Here is a 21,956-nt window from a genome sequence, read left to right as displayed (position 1 = left end):
CAGGAAATGTTGCGCCAGATGTTGTGCAGACGGGGGAAAAAATAGCTTACATACCATAACAAGGCAGCGGCACACAATGGAGTGGGACTTGAATATTTATACAGGAAAAGTGTAATTTATTTTTAATTACGGAGCTGCATATTAACCCCATGCAGAGCCTTAGCAAGCTGTCCTTAATTGCCCCATTTCCTCTAACACAGAAGTGTGTCGTGTGTGAAAGTGAGGGCGGCAGGGAGACACTTCTGACTGATGAAACTGATAACAGATCAGTCTGAGAGGACTGAGCAGAGAGGACAAGAGACTGATGTCCTTTTTAAAGATTTGTCACTTCATACATCTCAAAATTATGAACTTCCTCTTCCCACTTCGTTTCTACATTTTTTAGAGAAAGCAATGACATGAGCGGCAAACTCTAATAGGACATGCTCCATATGGCTTTTCATTGGCAAGATGAAAAGAAAGGAGAAAAGGAAAAGGACACTTTAGGAAAGCGTTGTCATTCTGGCAAAGCTGAACACATACAGCAGGATGAAGCCTCTTCACAAAAACAGGCCCTCTCTTACATCACCTTCCACCACAACATACAGTCATTAAACCCAACACAAACATCCAAGTGTTAAAACAACTGATTTACTGCAACTGGCAAGGTGGTGGCACCAATCACCACACTAGAGGTAACATCTGCACCAAAGCACAATATACTTTAGTATTCACTCCACAGCAGATGTCCAATATGTTATTACATTTTTCATCGTGGCACAGAAGGAGATTTTTCATCTCGTTTCTGCAGACTAAGTGTTTTCGCACCAAACACAACTCATTTAGAAATTAGCTCGACTTTGTCAGCCGTCTGATTGCTGTTCTCACCGCTTTCCAACAAAGCGACTCATAGATGTGCTGTCCTAATTGAAATACACACCGGCAGGAATGTGTGGTGGATTTCCCTCATGCCTGTTTTGGTGTAACACAATTACAGTGATGAGTCGTTTGTCTGTTTTAAACTACAACCTTCGACAATCAACATGCACATCAGTCACCCTACATGCTTGCTGCTCTCCAGAGAATCAACTTACACAGCGCCATTTATCACAAGCCTTCAGAAAAGGACCAGACCTCCTTACTTGAGCATGCTGGTACTTTATCAAATAACAAAAAATGTGCCGTGTACTCTAATTATCAACTGGGGATCAAACCAAAAGCCTGTATAATACAAACATTAAGTTGCCCAAATCTTTCACACTGTAGCCAAAAGTCTGAGCCTTCTACCCTGAGCTTGGTTTTCGTCAGCTGTGCCCCAGCTGTTACTTCGTTCTGTGGTCAGGTTCTGGCTGACCCATATCCCCCAGTTATAGTCCATGCCAGTTCGTACTAAGGACAGTATGTGAACAATGCAGAAACAGCATAATGAGGCCCCTACCTGACACCATGACACCAGATGAACACGGAGTATACATGTGTGTCTTCATGCCAGGAATGGAGCCATAGTGAGCCAAAACTTTATGTGCATTAAAACACTCAAATTCTGACAGGAAGGCACAGGTGTGATTATGTTTATGCCTGTGTATAAATACATTTTTGTGAGTGTAAACTGCTTTCCAGTGTACACATTGAAAGGTATTTGTGTGTAATATTTCAACAACATTCTATTTGAAAGACTCAGGGCTTTTCCTGCCAGCTCCACCGACACAGGGTATTGGTTTTAGTCTACCAACTATCCCGACACTTAAATTATGAAATTGTAAAATTGACAACATTATGACTCACGGAGGCCTCATGAAACAGATGTCAGTAAATTAAAACATACAACTGTGATACTGTCATTGAAAAAGCAAAAAAGTAAAATCCCCTGTGAGTGATCCAGAAAGGGAAAACTGTTTGTACCACGTTTTTGTCATTTTTCTCTACACCAGCACATTTCTTTAATAAGAAAAGTACCATTGCTGAGACACAACCCCAAAAAGACATCAGCAACACACATTCTTGTCAACCCTATGCTCCTTCTAGACAGTAGGACACAGAGGCTTCCTCGTTTGTGACCACAATTGGGTCACATGACAACAGTGGAAGCAGCCGTATCCGGTTGTCTGTTTGTGTGTCTCCACCACTTTTGCAGAGCAACCCCCACAAACAGTCTGCACTCAAGGCACAAACAACAAAGATGACCCTTGCCAGCTTCCTATTTACATCCATTTCCCCTTCTTCTGCTTTTATTCAGTTCAACTTTCCACAGTGTCTTTTCTTAAACACTGACACAACAAGAAAGTGAAACTGACATCTGTGCTTTTTGCATTTTTTATTGTTGACTCAAACACACAGCTGGCAAGCAGAGTAAATGTGAACCCAAGATTTTATTGTTACAATAACTTTGGACATGAAGTCTTATGCAGCTGTAAAATAGGCCAGTAAAGGAAATCAGGTCTGTATCAATTCACTATTAAAGGTTATTCTACATTTCTGTCATAGTATACTATTTTATACAAGTGAACTGCAGAGCATTTCAGATTTGACTCTAAATATGTCCTGTGCACAATGAGAAACACTGTACAGACTGCTGACAAAGGACAATGGGCCAAACAACACAGGCAAGCCTTCTGCTTTTAAGTCAGTTCATTATCACAACGTTTCAATAAACTAAACCCTTTTGATGTCAACATGTTCTCCAAAACAGGAAAGTGGCCAACAGACAGACTGACCACAACCTAGATAAGATAAAACCTAAAACTCAAAAGTGTCAGGTCTGCCTATAAGCGCAGACATACTTTGCCTCAAGGAAATGTACTAAATGATCTGCGCCCCAGAATCAAAGCTTTTCTAATGAAAGTTAAGTGTGACAGCAGACATGTGGCTGAACTCAACAGAACTGGAGGAAGGATGGAGGAATAGGAAGACTGATCTGACACCAGATGAGGGATGAAAGAACTAGAGGGGATGAGAAAGCTATGCAGTGTGCAAAGAGTAGTGCTGAGTGGAGTGGTAGTGAGACAGATCACTACATATGTTCCCCACATATGTAGTATTGCATGGGGGGGGTGATGTGAGCACAAGTGAAGTGTGTATGAGCCATGCGTACAGTGTGTGTGCATGGGAGGAGCTGTCAGGGCCTGATAGAGTATCTTTACATGACAAGCAGCTGCTGAGGTCTGGGATGCACGCTGGGCAAAGTGGAAAATAATGAACGGAGAACCGCTGCCAAACACAACAGAATTCATCTTTATTTGCCAACTGCTGCACGGCCCCGTTTGTGGACAGCTCCAGCATGCCGCCACCACGCCCTCTACACTCCAAACACACACACAGTCAAGTAGGTGTACAGGGAGAGAGAACAGGTTCGGCCACAGCTGTACACTGCAGAGCATCATCTGTGTCTGACAAATTAAAAAGGCTTAATAGGCTTCAGACGATCTGAGAAAATATTCTAAAACAGTTAGCATGAGAACGGAGGCAAACCTTTTATCAAGTGACAACTCGTAAACACAATTTCAAAGTTCAACGCTGAAGTCATTTGCGAGTCAAGAGGCATTAACAGTAATGCCAGGCAGCCTCACTGAGGAGTAAATAAATAAAAGAGGAAAAAATGTGGAAAACTTTTAGACAGAAGAGGGAGAGAAAAAGAGAGTGACAGAGGTTAGTGGCCGTTTCCGATGAGCGTCCTATTCGGGCCGTTTCTACGTGACAACAGGAGGAATGTTGAGGTCCCAGCTGCTGTGGCTTGTTGGCTTTTAATAAGATGCTTCATGCAGCATTCATCACAGAGCCCCCAAAAGGAGAGGCCACAGTGTCCAAACTAACAGCTCTGTTGTGCTTCCTGTTGTTCAATCTGCTGCACTCTGAAAGGTTATAAGTAAATGTATTACACTAACTGGAAGATGATAAAAACATCTGGATTTCTGCTCATTTTTGGCAAATTATATTAAAGAATTTTTCAAACTTTTCAAAGTCCTGTTGCATTGGAGCCAAACTTTGGTGACACTCTTGATGTGAATACAAAATACAATGGGTGATAACAGGAATTTGCTACTAGCCTTTTATTTTTCTAATATCTCAGGCAACTCTCATTTCTTCAGACCCAAAATGATTTGAGTGTTTTCTTGCACAAGGATCCAAACCTGTCAAATGGGCTTCAACCAAAGACAAAATCTAAGAATTTTTTTAAGACTCGTCAAATCATACTCCTGACACTTTAAAGGCGAAAATTCAGATTATTGGATTTAAGACTTTTTAATAATCTGTGCATGAAACATACACTGTGCACACAGAGTAAAAAGATCTAAGAGAGACTCAGACAGAATGTGCCTCTCTCAGTGCCCACACCCAGTGGTTGGACTTCCTGAGGGGGCTGCTGTTGGGTTTTGTCCCCGTCTGGCCATTCATGGCTTGGGGATGAGAGGAAGGGAGCCAGTGGTAACTGCATGAACTGTGTGTGTGTTTGAGTGGTGAGAATCGGATGAGAAGGCAAGGGGGGGTAGAGGGGTAGGCGGAGGTTGAGGATTAGGGAATTAGAACTCCAAAGCAAGGGAGGAGGGGGGAGGGGGCTGCCTCTTTTGTTGGTTTTTCCTCAGCCGCCCCCGCCATCCCTTCGGCCCTTTTCTGCCGGGTTCTGCTTGTAGGCTGCAGCTGCGGCCTGCCACCCTGTGCCCTGCATCCCAATGAGCCACGGGCCGCCCTGCTCCAGAGGAGAGGGGGCTCCCTGATGCAGGGGTCACCACTGAGCCCCAGCAACCACAAACTCCACCCCACGCATCTCCTGCTCTGAGCCACAGACCTCAGAGCTGGACTTTGGTTGCTGCCCGGAAACACATCGCTTTCACCATATAAGGCAGGACCGGACTCACATGCTATCCAGAAGTTTGGGCTCCTTCATTTTTCTCCTCACTCATTTATTACATATAACTTTAGCCTCTATTGTTGGTCCTTCTCTCTCTCCCATGCAGCTGGACACGGGAATTCATTGCCTGCTCTTTGGCAGCAGCATCAACAGGTTGCAGGGAAGGGCCACCCAAGCCTCCACTGTTACCCTCTCCATCTCTTCCCCTTATCCCTCTCTCTTTCTCTGCTGCTGCTATCCCAGCAGGAAAAAAAGCAGGAGAGTAGGGCGGGGGGGTATTGGAGGCTGCCCCTCTTTCTCACGCTAGTAAGAAAGCCCTCACTTCTTCTCTGTGGTGAGTGACACCTGCTGATTACCATAGAGACACTGTGGGAAGTTCCCCCCTGCCACACTAGGGCTGAGATTTGCCCCCTCTCCCTGGGTAAACAAGCAGTCCATGGATTAGTTAACTGCGTTACTGCACGGCAAACAAATAAACACACATTATTTAGAGCAAATTAGTGCCAATGAACCCTCAATGACCAGTGTAAGGTCTAACACTCGCAAACAAGCAAGGAACAGACTCCAGAGAAAGTGTTTGTCAGACAGGTCCTGTGCAGATGTTCAAAATGTTCAAACTCCCCTTTGAAACTGTTGGGAAAGTTTCTATGTAGCTTCTGGTAAATTTGTTAAGTATGTGCATCAGTGTTGGCTGATGTGGAGGATGTAACATAACTGAGCATACAGTCGGCCCCTCTGTCTGCAGACAGCTGAGCATCCCTTTTATCGGCCTGTCTCTCTCCCTCCCTCAACTGGAGAGAGGTGCCAGTGATGTGATTGATGTTGGAGACTGGGAGCTTTTTCGCTGGTCCATAGCCGCTTCCGCCATGGGTCTGAGTTGTCAGCAGGGCCATTATCCTAGCAACTGTGCGGTGGGGTGGAGGGTGGGGAGTGTGCTCTGGAAGTGGGGGATGACTGAGCGGGTGTGAGATGACAAGGGAAGCCAAAGGCAGAGGAAAGGGGGAGTCAGTAGAGACAAAGCAAAGTGCAAGAATGCAGGAGTAAGAATGGAACAGAAAAGTACAGAGATACAGACAGTGAGGAAATGACAGAGACAAAAAGGGAAGAGAGGAACTGAGACACTGAGCGCTGGAGAGCACCACAGTTGCGGTGAGCAGGCGGACTCTGCACAGCAAAGTAAGCACACAGCAGGCTCGCCGTGAGAGGAGGTTGAGCAGTGGAGGTGCCACCTCCCTCAGCCTCCTGGTCCTCCCACCATGCCAGCCAGCCTGCCTGCCGACAGCTGCACCCCGGTAATTTACTTCTCTCCACCACATTTAGCAGGAAGACTGCTTCCCATTACCCAGAGCAGGGGGTCCACGCTGACGGCCAGACACCCGACCAGAGCACTGACTTCCCGGTGTGACACCCTCTGCTGCTGGACCCTGCCTACAGGGGCTCCAGTCTAGGATCTGTCTCGCAGTTCCATTTCGACTGGGTTTGCACAGCAGTGGTGAAGGAAATATTCAAGTACTAATATCACACATTGAGAACACCCCACCACAAATTAAAGCTTTTGAATTAAAAGTCTTGAGAAAAAGTACTTAAGCATTATCAGAAACAATGTATGAAAGAATAAATGTAGACTATTGTATGAATTATCCATCTTAGTATTTTATTATTACAAATGATGCTTTTGAATTAATGTTGCAGCTACATTAATGTGAATGTTGCTTTAGACGCTTCTTTTTTAATTACTTATAAATTCATACAATATCCTAACATGTTTAGAATTCCTTTACAGTCCTCTGAGAACCACAAATCATTAAATAGTAAACTGTTTATAAGTATAAACTTTTCAGCTTTGTAACAATGTTTTCCATCAAATCCAAAGTTATTTTTAATTTTATTTAGCTTTAAAAGGGGGAGGATTTAGAGATGCATTTTTTTTCACTGAACAGGAAGGGTCTGAATAACTAATCTGTAAAGTTACTAAAGCTGTCAGACAAACATAGTGGAGTGAATAGTATAGTATTTGCTTCTGAGTATGTATAAAGTTGAATAAAATCACCACACCATTTGAGTAGAGGTACTTGTTTCATTCTATCACTGTTTGCATATTTACCAATCTTGCAATAACATCTGTAAAAAGAGAAATTAATTAACTAACATAAGAAGAATCAGTTTGAGCAACTAGTCTTTAAAAAGGACAGGAAATTACATTTAATTAATATTTTTGAATTCTGAAAAACACAATATTCAAATTTAAGTAGGAGTATTATTTCTTAAGAATTGTAGCATATTATCCATAAATTTAGGTAACAGGTTAACAGTATACATGAAAATATTTACAAGCTGGAGGAGGTTACGTTCTGCACCGTAATGTATGAGTATGTGTGTTAACAGGAAAACATGTGGCCTATACCAGTCATAAGAGAATGTGCAGAAACCTAGATGAGCCCAGCAGTCGAGCTGGCAGCCTGTCAAAGTCCTGAAGTCCAGAGACAGTCAGCATTGCAGCATCATGAGACACTCTTAATCAGGTGAGCTTGTTCATTTGAAGAGCAATTAAAAGTGCAGCAAACACAGCATTCCCTCGATGAGATATTAAGAGGGAAAACTTCAATTAAAAATGCAGGTAAATGGTTATAAAGTATAAGCATTAGTGTTTATGCAAAAATACTCTCTTAAGTCTCTTTTAAGTCGTAATCTCTCTTTTGCTGTTCTTTTTTCCCAGTGTTACTCCTTAAAAATCCAGATGTTTGGGTCATCCTTCTGCTTGGCTGGGCAGCTGTCCCTTACAGATCCTCTACGTACTTAAGCAGAAGTATAACAGTTTTATCAGTGTAATGTTGAGGATAGAGTATTAACTTCTTGTAACACTAGATCATGGTTGAGTCATCTTTCCAAGTATTTTATGCATAAATACATCAAATATATCACACTGCTGCAAGACTATGACACTGCTTTCGTCATATTAATGTCACAATATTCACAAACACATCCTCATTAGAAGGGTTATAAAGACACTGGTTTTCATGACAGGTGCTTGAGGACTCCTAATGTCCTGGGTTTAGATTAGACGATCTGCAGGGGACAGCTGCAGCCAGTCAGGGAAGGGCGACCCAAACATCTGGATTTGGATCAACACAGGAGACAAGTACGGCAAAAGATCTGGACTTTAAAGGGAAATATCATGCATCAGCCGCCTTTGCATGACACATTTATACCACCACTTCTGCTTTCATTAGGCTGCTTGGACTCGCATAACGATTCGGTTCACTAATGTGGATGTGAATTTATTTCTAAGGTTTTTTTTGTTTGTTTTTTTTTTTTGCAGCGGCAGAACCTGTAAGAGTTTACCCATTCACAGGCCTGTAATACTTATTACATAATTACCCTATTGAAATTATTGGAGCTAACCACTTTATTTTGCATAATCATGATAGCAGTCACATTTTATTCATATAAAAACTACATGAAACTAATCTAAACGTCACTTTTTCCAACATCATTTTCCATAGGAGTTAACCGGCACTCTTTTTATCATGTGTCTACTGGTACCTGTCATTATGGGTTTTGTTTTATATTTCAGTAAGAGGCTTTGTACATTTAAGTTATGTCAATTCTGCTTGGAGCAAATGTGGCATAAAACGTCTCAAAGGCAAACAGAAATGCTTTTTTATATACAGGGTGGGGAAGCAAAATTTACAATCAACATTTAGTTTTTTTTTCTCAGCAGGCACTACGTCAATTGTTTTGAAACCAAACATATATTGATGTCATAATCATACCTAACACTATTATCCATACCTTTTCAGAAACTTTTGCCCATATGAGTAATCAGGAAAGCAAACGTCAAAGAGTGTGTGATTTGCTGAATGCACTCGTCACACCAAAGGAGATTTCAAAAATAGTTGGAGTGTCCATAAAGACTGTTTATAATGTAAAGAAGAGAACGACTATGAGCAAAACTATTATGAGAAAGTCTGGAAGATACTATTAAAGAAGAATGGGAGAAGTTGTCACCCGAATATTTGAGGAACACTTGCGGAAGTTTCAGGAAGCATGTGAAGGCAGTTATTGAGAAAGAAGGAGGACACATAGAATAAAAACATTTTCTATTATGTCAATTTTCTTGTGGCAAATAAATTCTCATGACTTTCAATAAACTAATTGGTCATACACTGTCTTTCAATCCCTGCCTCAAAATATTGTAAATTTTGCTTCCCCACCCTGTATGTCTCCTGGTGATCAATGCCAACATAAGGTTCTTCTTCTCTTTGTTGTGTCATATGTGTATAGCCAAGATAGTGTGACACTTAATATAAAAGTTGGATAAAATGAACAGAAAAGACACTTTGATGGTCAGCTAAAACTGAATTATCATATTTATAGACAGACTATTTTTAAAATTACTGCAAAACCTTTCACATTGACCTCATATGTGACATGCCATTTTAGAAAATGTGTTTCCATTTTTCATTGTTCAGCCTTCCTATAAGGAAAACCACACTGATAAGCATTACATGGCCTAATTTGTTGGAGGCCCATTCACTGGATGCATAGCACAAATATCAAAAGATTTTAAAACGGTTTCAGCTTCAGTGACTACTATGTTTCACAAACCCAGGCATGCCCCCCCCTTTCCCTCCCTGTGTCTCATGCACTTTTCTGGACCACCAACAAGGTCTCGCTTCGAGGACTAGCTCATGGGTGTCCTTCAGCCGCATGACCAGCACAGGAGCCAATCAGCTGATGAGCTCCAAACCAAACCACGAGAGGGTCTCTATGGCACGACGCACACAACATCCATCCGCTCTCCTGAGGCCAACAGGGTCACTGAGCAATGTTCTGGGAACATCACAAAGACGCTGCTCAACTTCTGTCTCTCTCTCTCTCTGCATGTCCCTCTGTGTTTCCCTCGCTATCTCTACTGCTGTGTTCTGCCTTTCCTCCCTCTTTTACTCCACCTCTCCTCTCATGAGTTGGAGCCAGCTGAGCGTGCTACCCAAATCCAACAGTTGTTGCGGCCTTCGTTAGCCTAACGAGGGGGCCGGCTCTTTATACTTGTCAGGGAGCAAATGAGTCAAACAAACAAGGGCCAGGGAAGAGGGGAGGACAAGCAAGCGCTGTTCTGTTGAGCTTCACTGGGTTCTTGGCCGCAGCACTTCCCTGGAAACTAGGGAACCCACAATCTGCCTCTTTGATGTCTGATGATGCTCTGGCTTTGATGGAAACTTTGGAAAAACACACTTGCAAAAAGAAATAACATGCTGCTCGGTCTCTGTGGCCACTAGAGGCCGTAGGCATATTCAAAGTGTGTGGGTTTACTATGTGAGGGATCTAAAAGGGAAGTATCATTTGGGGACGCGTAACAACTGGTTATGATAGTAACAACAAAGTTACAGTGTTTTTGCAAGCCTGTACTTGTGATGCGGTCAGTGCATAAAGGCACTGGGTAGTGTCCTACTGGCAACGTTAGTTCTGAATAAACATGCGTCACACTGCTCATACACACACATTTGCATATGCATGTCCAGACGTACACAAAATACTCCACTCTAATCCGACTCAGTTGCTTTGTCTTGCATTCCAAAACTGTCCTTCCAAAACAGATAAGCGGAATAACAGTCACAACATCACATCCCAGACAGTGTTCACAATCCAGATGCATTACTACAGCACAAGGCTTAATGAGAAAGTATGAAGGTGTGTCCTTCAGAATGAGATCATTTCACTGAGAACAGCCTGTCTGGAACAGACGTACAGCGCACTCCAAGGCTGAGAATCTTTAGCGCTAATGACAGGGTACCACTGCACTATGCCTGCTGCACTTTCTTTTTCACTCTCCACACACACCTCACACAAACATGACTAATCAGAAAGGAATTAAAGAATGAAAGTGAGCAGAATGGATTCAGCTGCCAATATTGCAAAGGCAGAATTATTCCTCATATATTAGCTGGATAATAGCGGAAGAAAAGTCCACACCTCCACCGTACCTGTCTTTGTGAAGTCCATACAGGCACTGTTCAGAGATAATGCATGTCCCATGGAAATCATGCAAGATGTTCATGTGTATATGGAGGGCTATCTTTTATAAAACATTAAATTGGTGTTTTTAGTGCACACATGGGAGTAATGAGCATGCTGAACACACTTGGAAGCGGTATAAGCCATTTATTATTACGCCCACATGGAGATGTGAGTCACTTGGGTGGCGCCACCGCACAAAAAGCTCTGATCAAGGTGCAACATGCGATGATACTTGCTAAGCAGGGGCTGCCCAGTTGAGGTGATGGACAGCGAGACAGGGCTACTGCAGGTTCACCTTCTGTGCAGTGGCTCTAGGGCAAAGACAGCATGACAGTGACGCGACACTAAATGCCTTCCTGTCAAGGAGGCAGGCAGACGCCCTGCCATCAAAACACAGAGGCTCTGGGTGACATTTCATAGGGCACAGCTGCTGGGCTGCGACAGCATGCCAACTCACTATTCCTGAAGGGCTGTTTGTTTAGAGAGTGTATGTATCTGGGTGACAACTAGATGGGTGTCACTGCTGCAACTGTGTGTATATGTGTGTGTGCTCATTTTAAAGCCTGGTGTTTTTCTACTAGTCGCTATTTGACTTCTTTCGTAGTTATATTTTACATGAGGTTTCAAAATATTCCACTATTTACAGCTGAAGATGTGGAGAAATTTACCTTTTACAGTTTAGTGGCACTGACCAAGTACCAGCGCTGTGCAATATGACCAAACTCTTCTATTTCGAAATAGGCTGTTTCATATGCAGATAATACATGAAAATGTAACACATTTTCTGCAATTTATTGACTAAATGGAAAACATGAAGAGGGATATTTGTTACATTTTTTAACATATCCCCTTCACAAATTAAAATTTCAACTAATTATGCAACAAAATATATGTGCATATGTGACATACAGAGTATCCAAAAAATCTCTACAATTTAACAGATTTATTACAAAAGCAAATGAATTGACAAATCTGTGGAAATTATTACAAAATGAAAAGTAGATATTAAAGTTTTTTTTTTCCTCATTTAATTCATCACCTATATGGGCACCATTAGTTGCAGGTGGCCAGGGAACCTACCGATCTGGAAATGTTTGATTTAAGAACCCATGAGCATGAAGTCCCCAATGTGGTGGTGCATCATCTTGTTGGAAAATGATGGTTGGTTGAAGGTCATCCGGTTATGGTGCCACATATTCAGTCAAAAGGTCAAGGTAAACATTAGCAGTAATTGATCTCTTGTTAAAGAAAAATGGATCAATGATTCGATTGCACATGATCCCACAATATGATTAAAAACTTTGATTACCAACGAGTACATAGAACAAATCTGATCAACATCTCATCAATTGCTTTTATAATCCTTTTTTTTTTTTTTTTTTTTTTTTATAAATTGTAAAGAGACTTTGTGGACACCCTGTATATGTCTAAAATATAAAAAGGAGAACAGAAAACACTTCTCACAGAGGCCTTCTCTCTGAGGTCATATTCATTCCCTTCCAAGGTTGTTTGTAATCCACGCAAATTTCGTTCATGTATCTGTGCAGTGTAAAAGAACACTAAGCATTGTTCAAATTCCAAAAAGTACTTGCATAAAAACCATCATTTGGGACAAAACGAAATAAGCTTTTCATCCTTTAAGCACTACCATACCAAACGTAACATGTAAGTGCACAAATACACAACCTGAAAAGGAAAAACTAAGCACCATTAACAGTCACATCAAACAAATATTTCATGTGTTATACACTTTTCATTTTTCTTTGTATACAGACAAAACAACATGATTTGACTGTAAAGGCTTTGGTAGGTGCTGGAAATCTAATTCACTACTAAGCTTTACAGATTTTATGAGTAACTATGGGAAGTTCAGAATTTCAGAACTTCTTCTGCTAATAAATCACTAATCGCACCCAATGTTTGAGCCTTATATCCTTGGGAAGGACCAGGGTGTGTCTGCCTGTGACCAACTGATCCGAACCAGGCTGACCCTTCCTAAAACAGCGGCCTGTTGTGCTCTTGGCCAAAGCCTTGAGGAGGGGGGAGCGTGGGGTAACACACCACAGCTGAACACAGTTCCCCATAGAGTCTGAGTAACCCTCATAGTGACCTGCTCCCATCACCTTCTTCCCTGAGTCAGAGTCTTAGTTTCCACTCTTCCAGTAAAAGCCTGCTTCCCTGGCACTGGGCCTTGGAGCAGTTTTTGCCCCTGGTGGTGCTGGTGGGGGTGGAGTGGGCTCAGTGAGGCAGCCGCAGTTTGAAGGCAGAGTTAGTGTGCACACATAAAGCTGCTCAAAGCCAGCAGGTATGTAAGGAATGCCTTTTCGTCCAAACAACAGGACTCACGCCCGACACAGAGCCACGCCACGCCACACAGCACTGACAGAGCAGTTAAATGGGGCCCACTGGAGCCTCTGCATCTGGACGGCTTTACATTAGATTTGGCTTACTGCCTATTAAAATAAACTTAATCGGAGATCAATCACCTCAGAAATATGTCATTTGGTTGAGGTATTTTGCAGACTTTGAAGATAATGAAGGTTTGGAAAATTTATTATATGAAAAATGTAATAGTAATGTAATAGAGTAGTGACTCTTGATTTTTTACAACATAAATGGCATCCATGATCCAAAAGTACGTAAAACCGGTGCTGCATATTTTGTTTTGCAGTATAAATGTATCCACATGTATAGACAAGAAACATTGACATCTTTGCAGAATGCACATATTTTAGTGCCTCTGCATATTTTGAGTTAGTGCCAGGTTTGTTCACCAAACATTTGCACAGTTGGAGTTTCTAGTAAATGAAGCAATGATGAAATCATAGCACATACATGATGAGGGACATGCATGATGTCAGTAATTACCTCTTGATTTAAAGCATAGAAAAAATTCAGCTGCAGCTTCACTCAAAATTTTTTATGAAATCTCATCATATAGCAACTTCATTTGTGCGTTCACCTCTTTTATGCAGCCATCCCTCCTTGACGATCACCACATTGGTCATGTTGGTGGGCAGGGTGGAGGATCCAGGGTTCCCACAAAGAGAGACACAGCTTTGTTTCTCAAATTTCCTTCACTCAGCCCTGTGCCGGAGCCCAGGGTTTACAGCCGCCTTCACTATGGTGGTTACCTATTAAATGAAGAAGAGTAAAAATTAGCTCTCTATTGAGGTGAAAGACTTTTTCCTCCTGTCTGAATATTAACCTTCAGTTCAACATTGGGGTAAACCAGGGGAATCTAGACGATCCTCATCATTTATGGCCCAGTCTGGGAAGGATATGCAGTGTACTTCCCCTTTCACATGTAGACCTGCAGCATTACTTGATTCAAAAGGCCATGGTTTTTGGCATTCACAAGGAAGTCTCCCAGATTGGAAAATTCCATTCTGTTCACACTCAACACAACAATTCCTGATAGATTAAGCTTTTTTTCTTACACATGACCACTACAGCACTGTTGCATGGATTAGCAATACTCAGAGGCAACCTAAATTAAACATTTTTACATTTATGCAGCTGCTGCATGCTTTTTCCATCCTTCAACCTCTGGTCAAAGCTAGGATTTGTATATCTGTAAAATACTGTTTTATTTCAATGTTTATGTGCATCTGAGCACAGACATTGTGTGAAACACTCTCTAAACTGAAAACATTATGGCTCCCTGAGAAGAAACACATTTTATTGCTCATAGGCATTTACAATAACAGATACACAATTCGGTTCACATCTATCACACCTATACTGACAAAAAAAAGTCTATAGGTGTCATGAGCTCAACTCAACAGGAAGTCCACCATTTTATTTTTGATGATTTTCTTACATTAGACTTTAAAAACTTCCTCCTAGATGTTTCATTCATTTGAATTAAAAAGTTGTTGGTTAATTCTTAAGACGATTAAAAACTGGTCAGTGCTTTGCGTTTTTGTCACACTATATGGTCACATGGTCCCTTGCAGTGAATTTTTCATCATGAAACACAAAATTGTTTTAACATCCAAATCAGCACCAATCATTGCATGATGGACAAGAACCCTAAACAATGCATGGAGTATTTGTGGATTTAGAAGTGGATTGCACACCCCAAAATGGCACCTGTGGTTTCCATGTTACCTGTGCATTATTTGTTCCATTGCACTTGTGGACTAGACCTGCTGCATATGTGGACTAGCACTTCACCAGCTGACCCTGTCTGTGCCTTCCTGATTGGACCAATGACTGCTCAGAATGTACAGTTCAGTGAATTCAGGGATTTTAAAATCTAGTTTTAGGCATTTTAGTGATGTTGTAAACCTCATAAAACCTGATAGTCAAAAGAGTAACTACCAATAGTTTGCGGGTGTAGGGGTCCGGTAGACAGTTTTCCCGGCATTTCTTTAATTACTGTGGTCTAAATGGTTTTTGGGCTGCAGTACCACAAGTGACCACTGGTGAGATTTGTTTCATGCTTCAGAAGTGGTGCTGTATCCATCTGTAGTAATACAGGGTGTTCATAAAGTCTCTTTACAATTTCACAAATTTATTACAAAAATAAATGAATAGACAAGTCTGTACAAATTACATACTGAAAAATAGGACCAATGACCATGTAGCTTACCGGCCAAATTAAAAGCTTTGGGAAATGTATCCAGATGCCATTTATTATCAGCCAGTTATGTGTATTTATTATATTACAGAAATAGCCCATGTTTTGGTCATATTCCAATCAGATCTGTAAACAATTCAAATTCCAACTTGATATCATTGATACTTATTGATTTATTGCATCAATCCACTTCCTATCTGTTATAATGGGAAAATTTTTCAAAGTCATACCAAATCCAGAATCAGATCCGCATCGAAATAATTTCAATACCTTGTGTTGACATCATCATAAAGAAGCTGTATACCAAGTTTGAAGTCAATCAGAACTGTAGTTTCGGAGAAAAAGATGATTGAATTTTTTCCCCCATAAGAGCCCATGTTAAATTTTCCGTAAGCTCCCGGATCCAGAGGAAGATCCTGATCAGCATGTGGACATTATGTTTTGGTCATCTCCCTATCAGGGCTGTACTGTAGAAATTTCAACTTGATATAATTTATATTTACTGAGTTATTGCATCGATCCACTTCCTATCTCTTATAATCGGGAAATTGTTCAAAGTCGCACCAAATCCAGAATCAGATCCGGATCCAAATAATTTCACTAACTTTGGTTGACATCATCATAAAGAAGCTGTATACCAAGTTTGAAGTCAATCAGAATTGTAGTTTCAGAGAAGAAGATGATCGAAATTTTTGTAATGGACGACAGACGACGACAGACGAGGACAGACGAGGACAGACGCCGCATGATGACAATAGCTTACGGCCTGTCGGCCGGTAAGCTAAAAAGGAGATATTAAAGGTTTTTTGCCTCATTTAATACACTTCTATACTAGTACCATTATTTTCACAAAGCACATCAAGACTGTAATCAATTTGTCATGTTGGTTGTAGCATAGCCTCATCATCAATGGTGGCAATGGCATCAATGATCTTTTGCTTCAGGTTGTTGACATCAAGTATCTTTGTTAGATAAAAAATATATTTAACATAATATAACCCCACAGAAAGAAATCCAGGGGAGTGATATCTGGTGAATGAGGTGGTCAGGGAATAGGGCCATCCCTTCCAATCCACTGGTCTGAAAAGGTTTAATTTAGGAACCGACTAACATGCAGTCCCCAATGTAGGGGTGCACCATCTGCCTGGAAAATGATGGTTGGTTGAAGGTCATCCAGTTGTGGTGCCACACATTCAGTAAGAAGGTCAAGGTGAGCATTTGCAGTAATTGATCTCTCATTGAAGAAAAATACACCAATGATTTGATTGCTCATGATTCCACAATATGATTAAAAACTTTGATAACTACATAGAACAAATCTGATGAAAACATCTCATCAATTGCTTTTGTAATATTTATTCTTTAAATTGTAAAGACACTTTGTGGACACCCTGAACATCCACAACCTAAACACATCAAGGTGTCAGTATTGAATGAGTCATAGCGCCACCTACTGGCAACGGGAAACGACAACTCTTACCATTTGACATGCTTCTCATAACCAGTTTAATAGACTCACCCAAAATTAGAGAGGAAATAACAAGTGAATAACACACCATAAACATTGTAACTGTTTGTTGAACAGTGTTGCCGTGACAGCATGTCGTGTTTCCATCATTTGCCATCAACACAAAACTGAAGTTGACTCCACACCACATCTGTCTAAAATTTTAGATTCCTATTCTGAGAAGAAGTAAAAAAAAATATGTTCAATCACAGTCTTAGTGCAACACACTGCCAACAGGAAGTTATAGGGCCTGTATTCTTACCCCGTCTTTTAGTAGGATAACCATATCCACTATTTGTTCAAGTTGGGTAAAAGTGGGTGATAGTGAAGACAGAAGCCTTAAACAATATTGAAATGCCATTAAACATAATCCTAGAAATGCTCAAATACTAACAAAATTCTCAAATACATTAGAAAGTCAGGTTTTTTGTCTAATGTGGGTTTTGGGTTAAGGTATAGAAACTATTTGACATATTTTGAGTCAAGTCGCTGCATCATATTTGATCTAGATGTACTATATTTGAAAGGCAAATGTATCATGTCTAGATGTATAAAAGGCCTCTTTTAGCCGTATCATAAACCCCACAGGAAGTCCGTGATCGCAGTTAACACCACAACGTACACAGGATGATGTGTTGATCATTTTCAGCTGTTCCAATTTTTGAGAACTCTTTAGACAGTTTTCAAGATATTCTCTAATGATTTGATCAGAATGACACTCAGGATACTGGCCTCAGAGAAAGATTATTGGAATTACCAGTGTCTAACATTGGCACTTGTGTTTCTAATCAGCGTGGCTTACTGGTATAGTGCATGTTTCAATGAAGGCCAAAATGCATTTATTAATCAATTACAATACGATAAAAATACTTTATAGATTTATAATAATTTGGAAGATTTGTTTGAATTCACAGCTGTTCAGCAATCTAAAACCTGGACTTGTGCACAACTTCTACATTTTACAAGTTAAAATTCCAACTTGTTACACTACCTTTTAATATTATGTGAAGGCAAAACAATGTGCAAAACTTCCTTTTAACATCAGACAGAACATTTGTTTGGGCAAAATATGCTAATCACGTCATGAAGTTGACAGTCACATTTACATAGTAAACATGCAAAAGGTTCTTCAGACAGATGCGGGCTAAAAGTAACACAGATTCTTCAACTTCAATGAAGATGATATGACATTTGGAATAGACTGCAGTGACAGTCATCTGATCTATACTGAACAGAGTGTAATTACATTAGACAGTTATCGGCCATTTAGCAACAGCACATAGGCCTACTAAAAACCTGCAGGCTATCATAACCAAAACACTTGACCTTTTAATTCATTCAGTACTTCTTTATAATATAAAGTCAGCTTTGAATACAGGGTAGAAGCAAAAGAATGATCAATCGTAATGCTTGTTAACACAAATGTCACTTACTGCACCAGGCAATCTATGACCGTCGACTGAAATCAATTTGCCTGCTGCTGCTCCGCCAGAGTAAGGCCATCAAAAGGGAGCTCTGTTTGAGCAGCCTCATCCAGCTTACTGCTGGGGACAACAACAGGAAATGGATGTGACTATTGACAGACTACAAATCATATCAGTACAGCCCCAGGCTCAAGGATACATGTATCAGTGAATGTGCATTCAACACATCTTTTACTGCTGTTTTGTTCACCTCCATCAATGAGCAAAAGAGAGTTTATGAAAGCAAGGTTTATTTTTGCTCCGTGTTGTTGTTATTGCACTGGAGTTGTGGTGCTTGTGTCACACAGTCGACGTTGGACGGATCTTGGAGGAGGATTTGAAAAAGCACACTGAGTGCAATTTAAACCAGGGATCACACAAACCGTTGGATCCCTCTGGCATCTTAGTGTGTACTCTGTGACACAAGCACGCACACATTATATACACATTGGGATACATCACACAAACAAACTCGAGCACACACACCACAGCCAAAAAAGCAACACATGCACAAGACCGGCTCTGGAGCCACAACAGAGCGCTGCTGTTTTAATGGGAGCGACCTGTTGCTACTGCGGCCTGTGTGGAAAAGCTGGGCTGCTGCCAGCGCTGCAGCCAGCAGCCACTGAATGAACCCAGTACCCTGACAGCGGGTCACATGGTCTTCAGGCCTCTGGGCCACCGCCTGCCTGCTTGCCTGCCTGCCCTGTTGTCAGTGCAGCTTTCAATCATTCATCTTTCAGTCTCCAGCTCCAGGAGCCACCCCATTCAATGCAAATCAGTGTCATGCAGAAAGGATGCCACACACTGAGTCTGTCACTGGGCCAAAGAGGACAGTCCCATGTGTTTATGGCAGGAAATATAAAATCAGGCCAACATCACCACACCACTTCCTTCATCACAGATCAATAGATACAAGTCTGTTTTTGCTCTATTTTCTGCAACCACTAGGGTAAACATGACAGTGCACAGCTGGTTTACAGTTACACATACAGAATATACCACTCAAATGTTTGATAAAGCAATGAAAAAAAGGGAAGAGATTAAAAAACATGTCCACCTGTTGCTGGAAAAAAAAAAAATCAATCCCTACAACTTGTTTTTCTTTAACAAGCCCATAATATAATGAGTACTAATGTGAGCTAACATTGTGCCAAGTTCCTCTTTCAAGTTCCCTGAAAACACATCTCTATTGATAAGAATATTGTTGAGCTGTAGGTGTAGCTGAAACCACAGCTACTGTAACTTTGAGTAGATTCTGCTCAAGTTCTGTAATGACATGAACAGAAAACCCTCTATGACTCATGTTAATGTATTGTAATATATTCATTTCTATGCTGTTGAGACAAGCCAAGAGTAGTTTACCGATAACTCACAAAGATAGATTTATTCAAATATATACCAGTCCTGACATTTTGTAAAGTCAAGGTTAAAAAAAGAAAACTCTAAAGCTGTGGTCTCTTTAGTCGGTTAAGCTCCAAATTACTAGTAAATGTGTGCAACTAGTACAAAAGTATTTTAGGCAGCAGTGGTTAAAGTTTCGTGACACAGACAGAGAAGAGTACTGTCATGTGATGCTGATGGTGGTCTAGCAAAGAAGCACATCCTTCTTAGTGATAACACATCCAAGCTCCTGTGGTGCATGCAGAGGGGACGGGCACAATACGTCCGACTGTGTAGAGGGACGAAATTTCAAACAACATTCCTCAGATTCTGCATGCAACTGGTGGCATATTTGCGTCAACAGGGCTGTGAGGGGATTGGGTGGGAGGTGACTGGTATTTTCTAAATAGAACAGGGAGAGCCAAGCAGTCACTGGCTGCATCATTATGCCAGCTTGTTGCGTCTTCTCTAGGTCACATGCCAAATCCCCCTGCGTACACACAGTGGACAAACGTAGTCTCATGACTGATAAAAACATTTTGACACTGAAGTCGTAACAAGTACAACATGCCTCAGGACAATGTTCTTTTTGCACATTGTGAATACATATTACCCCTTGGAGATTGTGACTAAACAGTGAAGCATCAGCAAAGAGAAGTGAATCTGAACTTCAGACATGCAGACAGACATGCAACAGACAGAACTTTTTCCATGTTGCTTTACCTGCTTTTCATGTAAGGCATGCATTCAATAACTTAATATTGAAATATATAAATATAACCAGCCCTCTATATGCATTTGGAGAAAAACAAGCACTCATGTCTTTATTTAATATCCAAATATTGAACAGTCCCAACAATAATGCATCACTTTGCATTATTAATGTGTTGGCAAGGGTTGCAGTATAACAGCAACAAGCTAGGAAAGCTAATAGCTAAAATAACTATGCTAATATAACTTCAGAAAAAAAACAGGTAAACAAACGCTGTTGGGTTCACAACAATGAATGAGCTGCTTGTTGAGCTCATTTGTTTTCATTTAGCCCCTGGGCCATAGAGTAGAAACGTACAAAACAACTTTCAAGCAGAGGGTGAATTGCTCAAAGTAGCATGTGTGCAGATATTTAGGTCTGTGAAGTGGTCATTGTCAAAAATGAATGGTTAACATGTGAAGAGAGAGTCAGAGCGAACCGCTAGGCGTTGTAATTCACTTCAATAAGCCTATGTGCCTTCGAGTCTAGAGCTAAGAAACTTTTACAGCCAAGTGGAGTCAGGAAAGTACCTCATCTCAGGTTTGCATTTAGCGGTAGAAAGGATATGGGGCCTAGCAGGGCAGCTTGGGTGAGAATAACCGCATCCCATGTAAGTACAATGGGGACCTACCCTGTCTAGCTGTCGACCTCTTGTAGTTAACCATGCGAAGGAAAGGCGGACATTTACCTGGACAGGAATTCAACACTGTGTCCGTCTCATTATAGTGAGCTGTTTCGGCGGTATATTAAGTTGATAGGTCCTTCAACAATCTGGACAAAAGTGCTCTCATTTACTCCGTTTCTCTTGCCTTTCTTCCACTACACCTCCCAAACGCGCTGTCTGCATTGCCTCTGTGGCAGCCTGCTCTCCCGGGTCCTAACGCCGACCCTTTATGAGGAACAGGAGGAGCGGCTCGACCCATTGAAAAAAAAAAAAAAAAAAAAAAAAAAAAAAATCCTGCGTGTACTGTGTTTTCTATAGGAGCTTATTCTGCGTGGCCTCGTTGAACCTGGTCCCTCTGTTTTATCTGGTTTCTAAAAGGGGGGGCTCAGGGACCAGGAGAGGCCCATGTGAGGTTTCCAGGGGATCCTCCACAGTACAATGAGGGATATCAGTGTTTTCTTTTTACTTCCTGGAACAATCACATGAGGTAATGGACAAGACTGTGCAAATAGTTTTTAGAAATCCACCTGCACGTTGGAATGTTATTTTTCTTGATGAATTATTAATTGTTCAATAGGTAGATTAATTATCCATCCATGAATGACGTATACAACTGACTGAGAATTTAGATTTTAGATTCTATGTTTTTATATTTGTTGTTTTCGTTGTAAAAAAAATAAATAAAAAAAAAAATCTCTGATTGTATCCATTTGTTTGCCATGAATGCACTTTATTCTGCTCTGTACTGTCCTGTTGTTGC

General features: G+C 41.1%; 1 protein-coding gene across 2 annotated transcripts in view; it reads right to left on the bottom strand.

Moving 5' to 3' along the window:
* akt1 (v-akt murine thymoma viral oncogene homolog 1) overlaps nucleotides 1-21,379 on the bottom strand; it is a 34,702-nt gene extending 13,323 nt beyond the window's left edge. The window contains exons 1-2 of one of the 2 annotated variants that reach the window (XM_030127223.1): nucleotides 21,164-21,379; nucleotides 13,806-13,977 (exon numbers count right to left, since the gene is read on the bottom strand). In XM_030127223.1, the coding sequence (XP_029983083.1) occupies nucleotides 13,806-13,851 (46 nt within the window). In that variant the 5' untranslated portion in view covers nucleotides 13,852-13,977; nucleotides 21,164-21,379. The remainder of the gene's footprint in view (nucleotides 1-13,805; nucleotides 13,978-21,163) is intronic. The other variant, XM_030127222.1, reaches the window with a different exon arrangement.
* Nucleotides 21,380-21,956: the final 577 nt, after the last annotated feature.

Source organism: Sphaeramia orbicularis, chromosome 22, assembly GCF_902148855.1.
Source record: "Sphaeramia orbicularis chromosome 22, fSphaOr1.1, whole genome shotgun sequence".
NCBI lineage: Eukaryota > Metazoa > Chordata > Actinopteri > Kurtiformes > Apogonidae > Sphaeramia > Sphaeramia orbicularis.
This window is presented reverse-complemented; position numbering and strand designations above follow the sequence as displayed.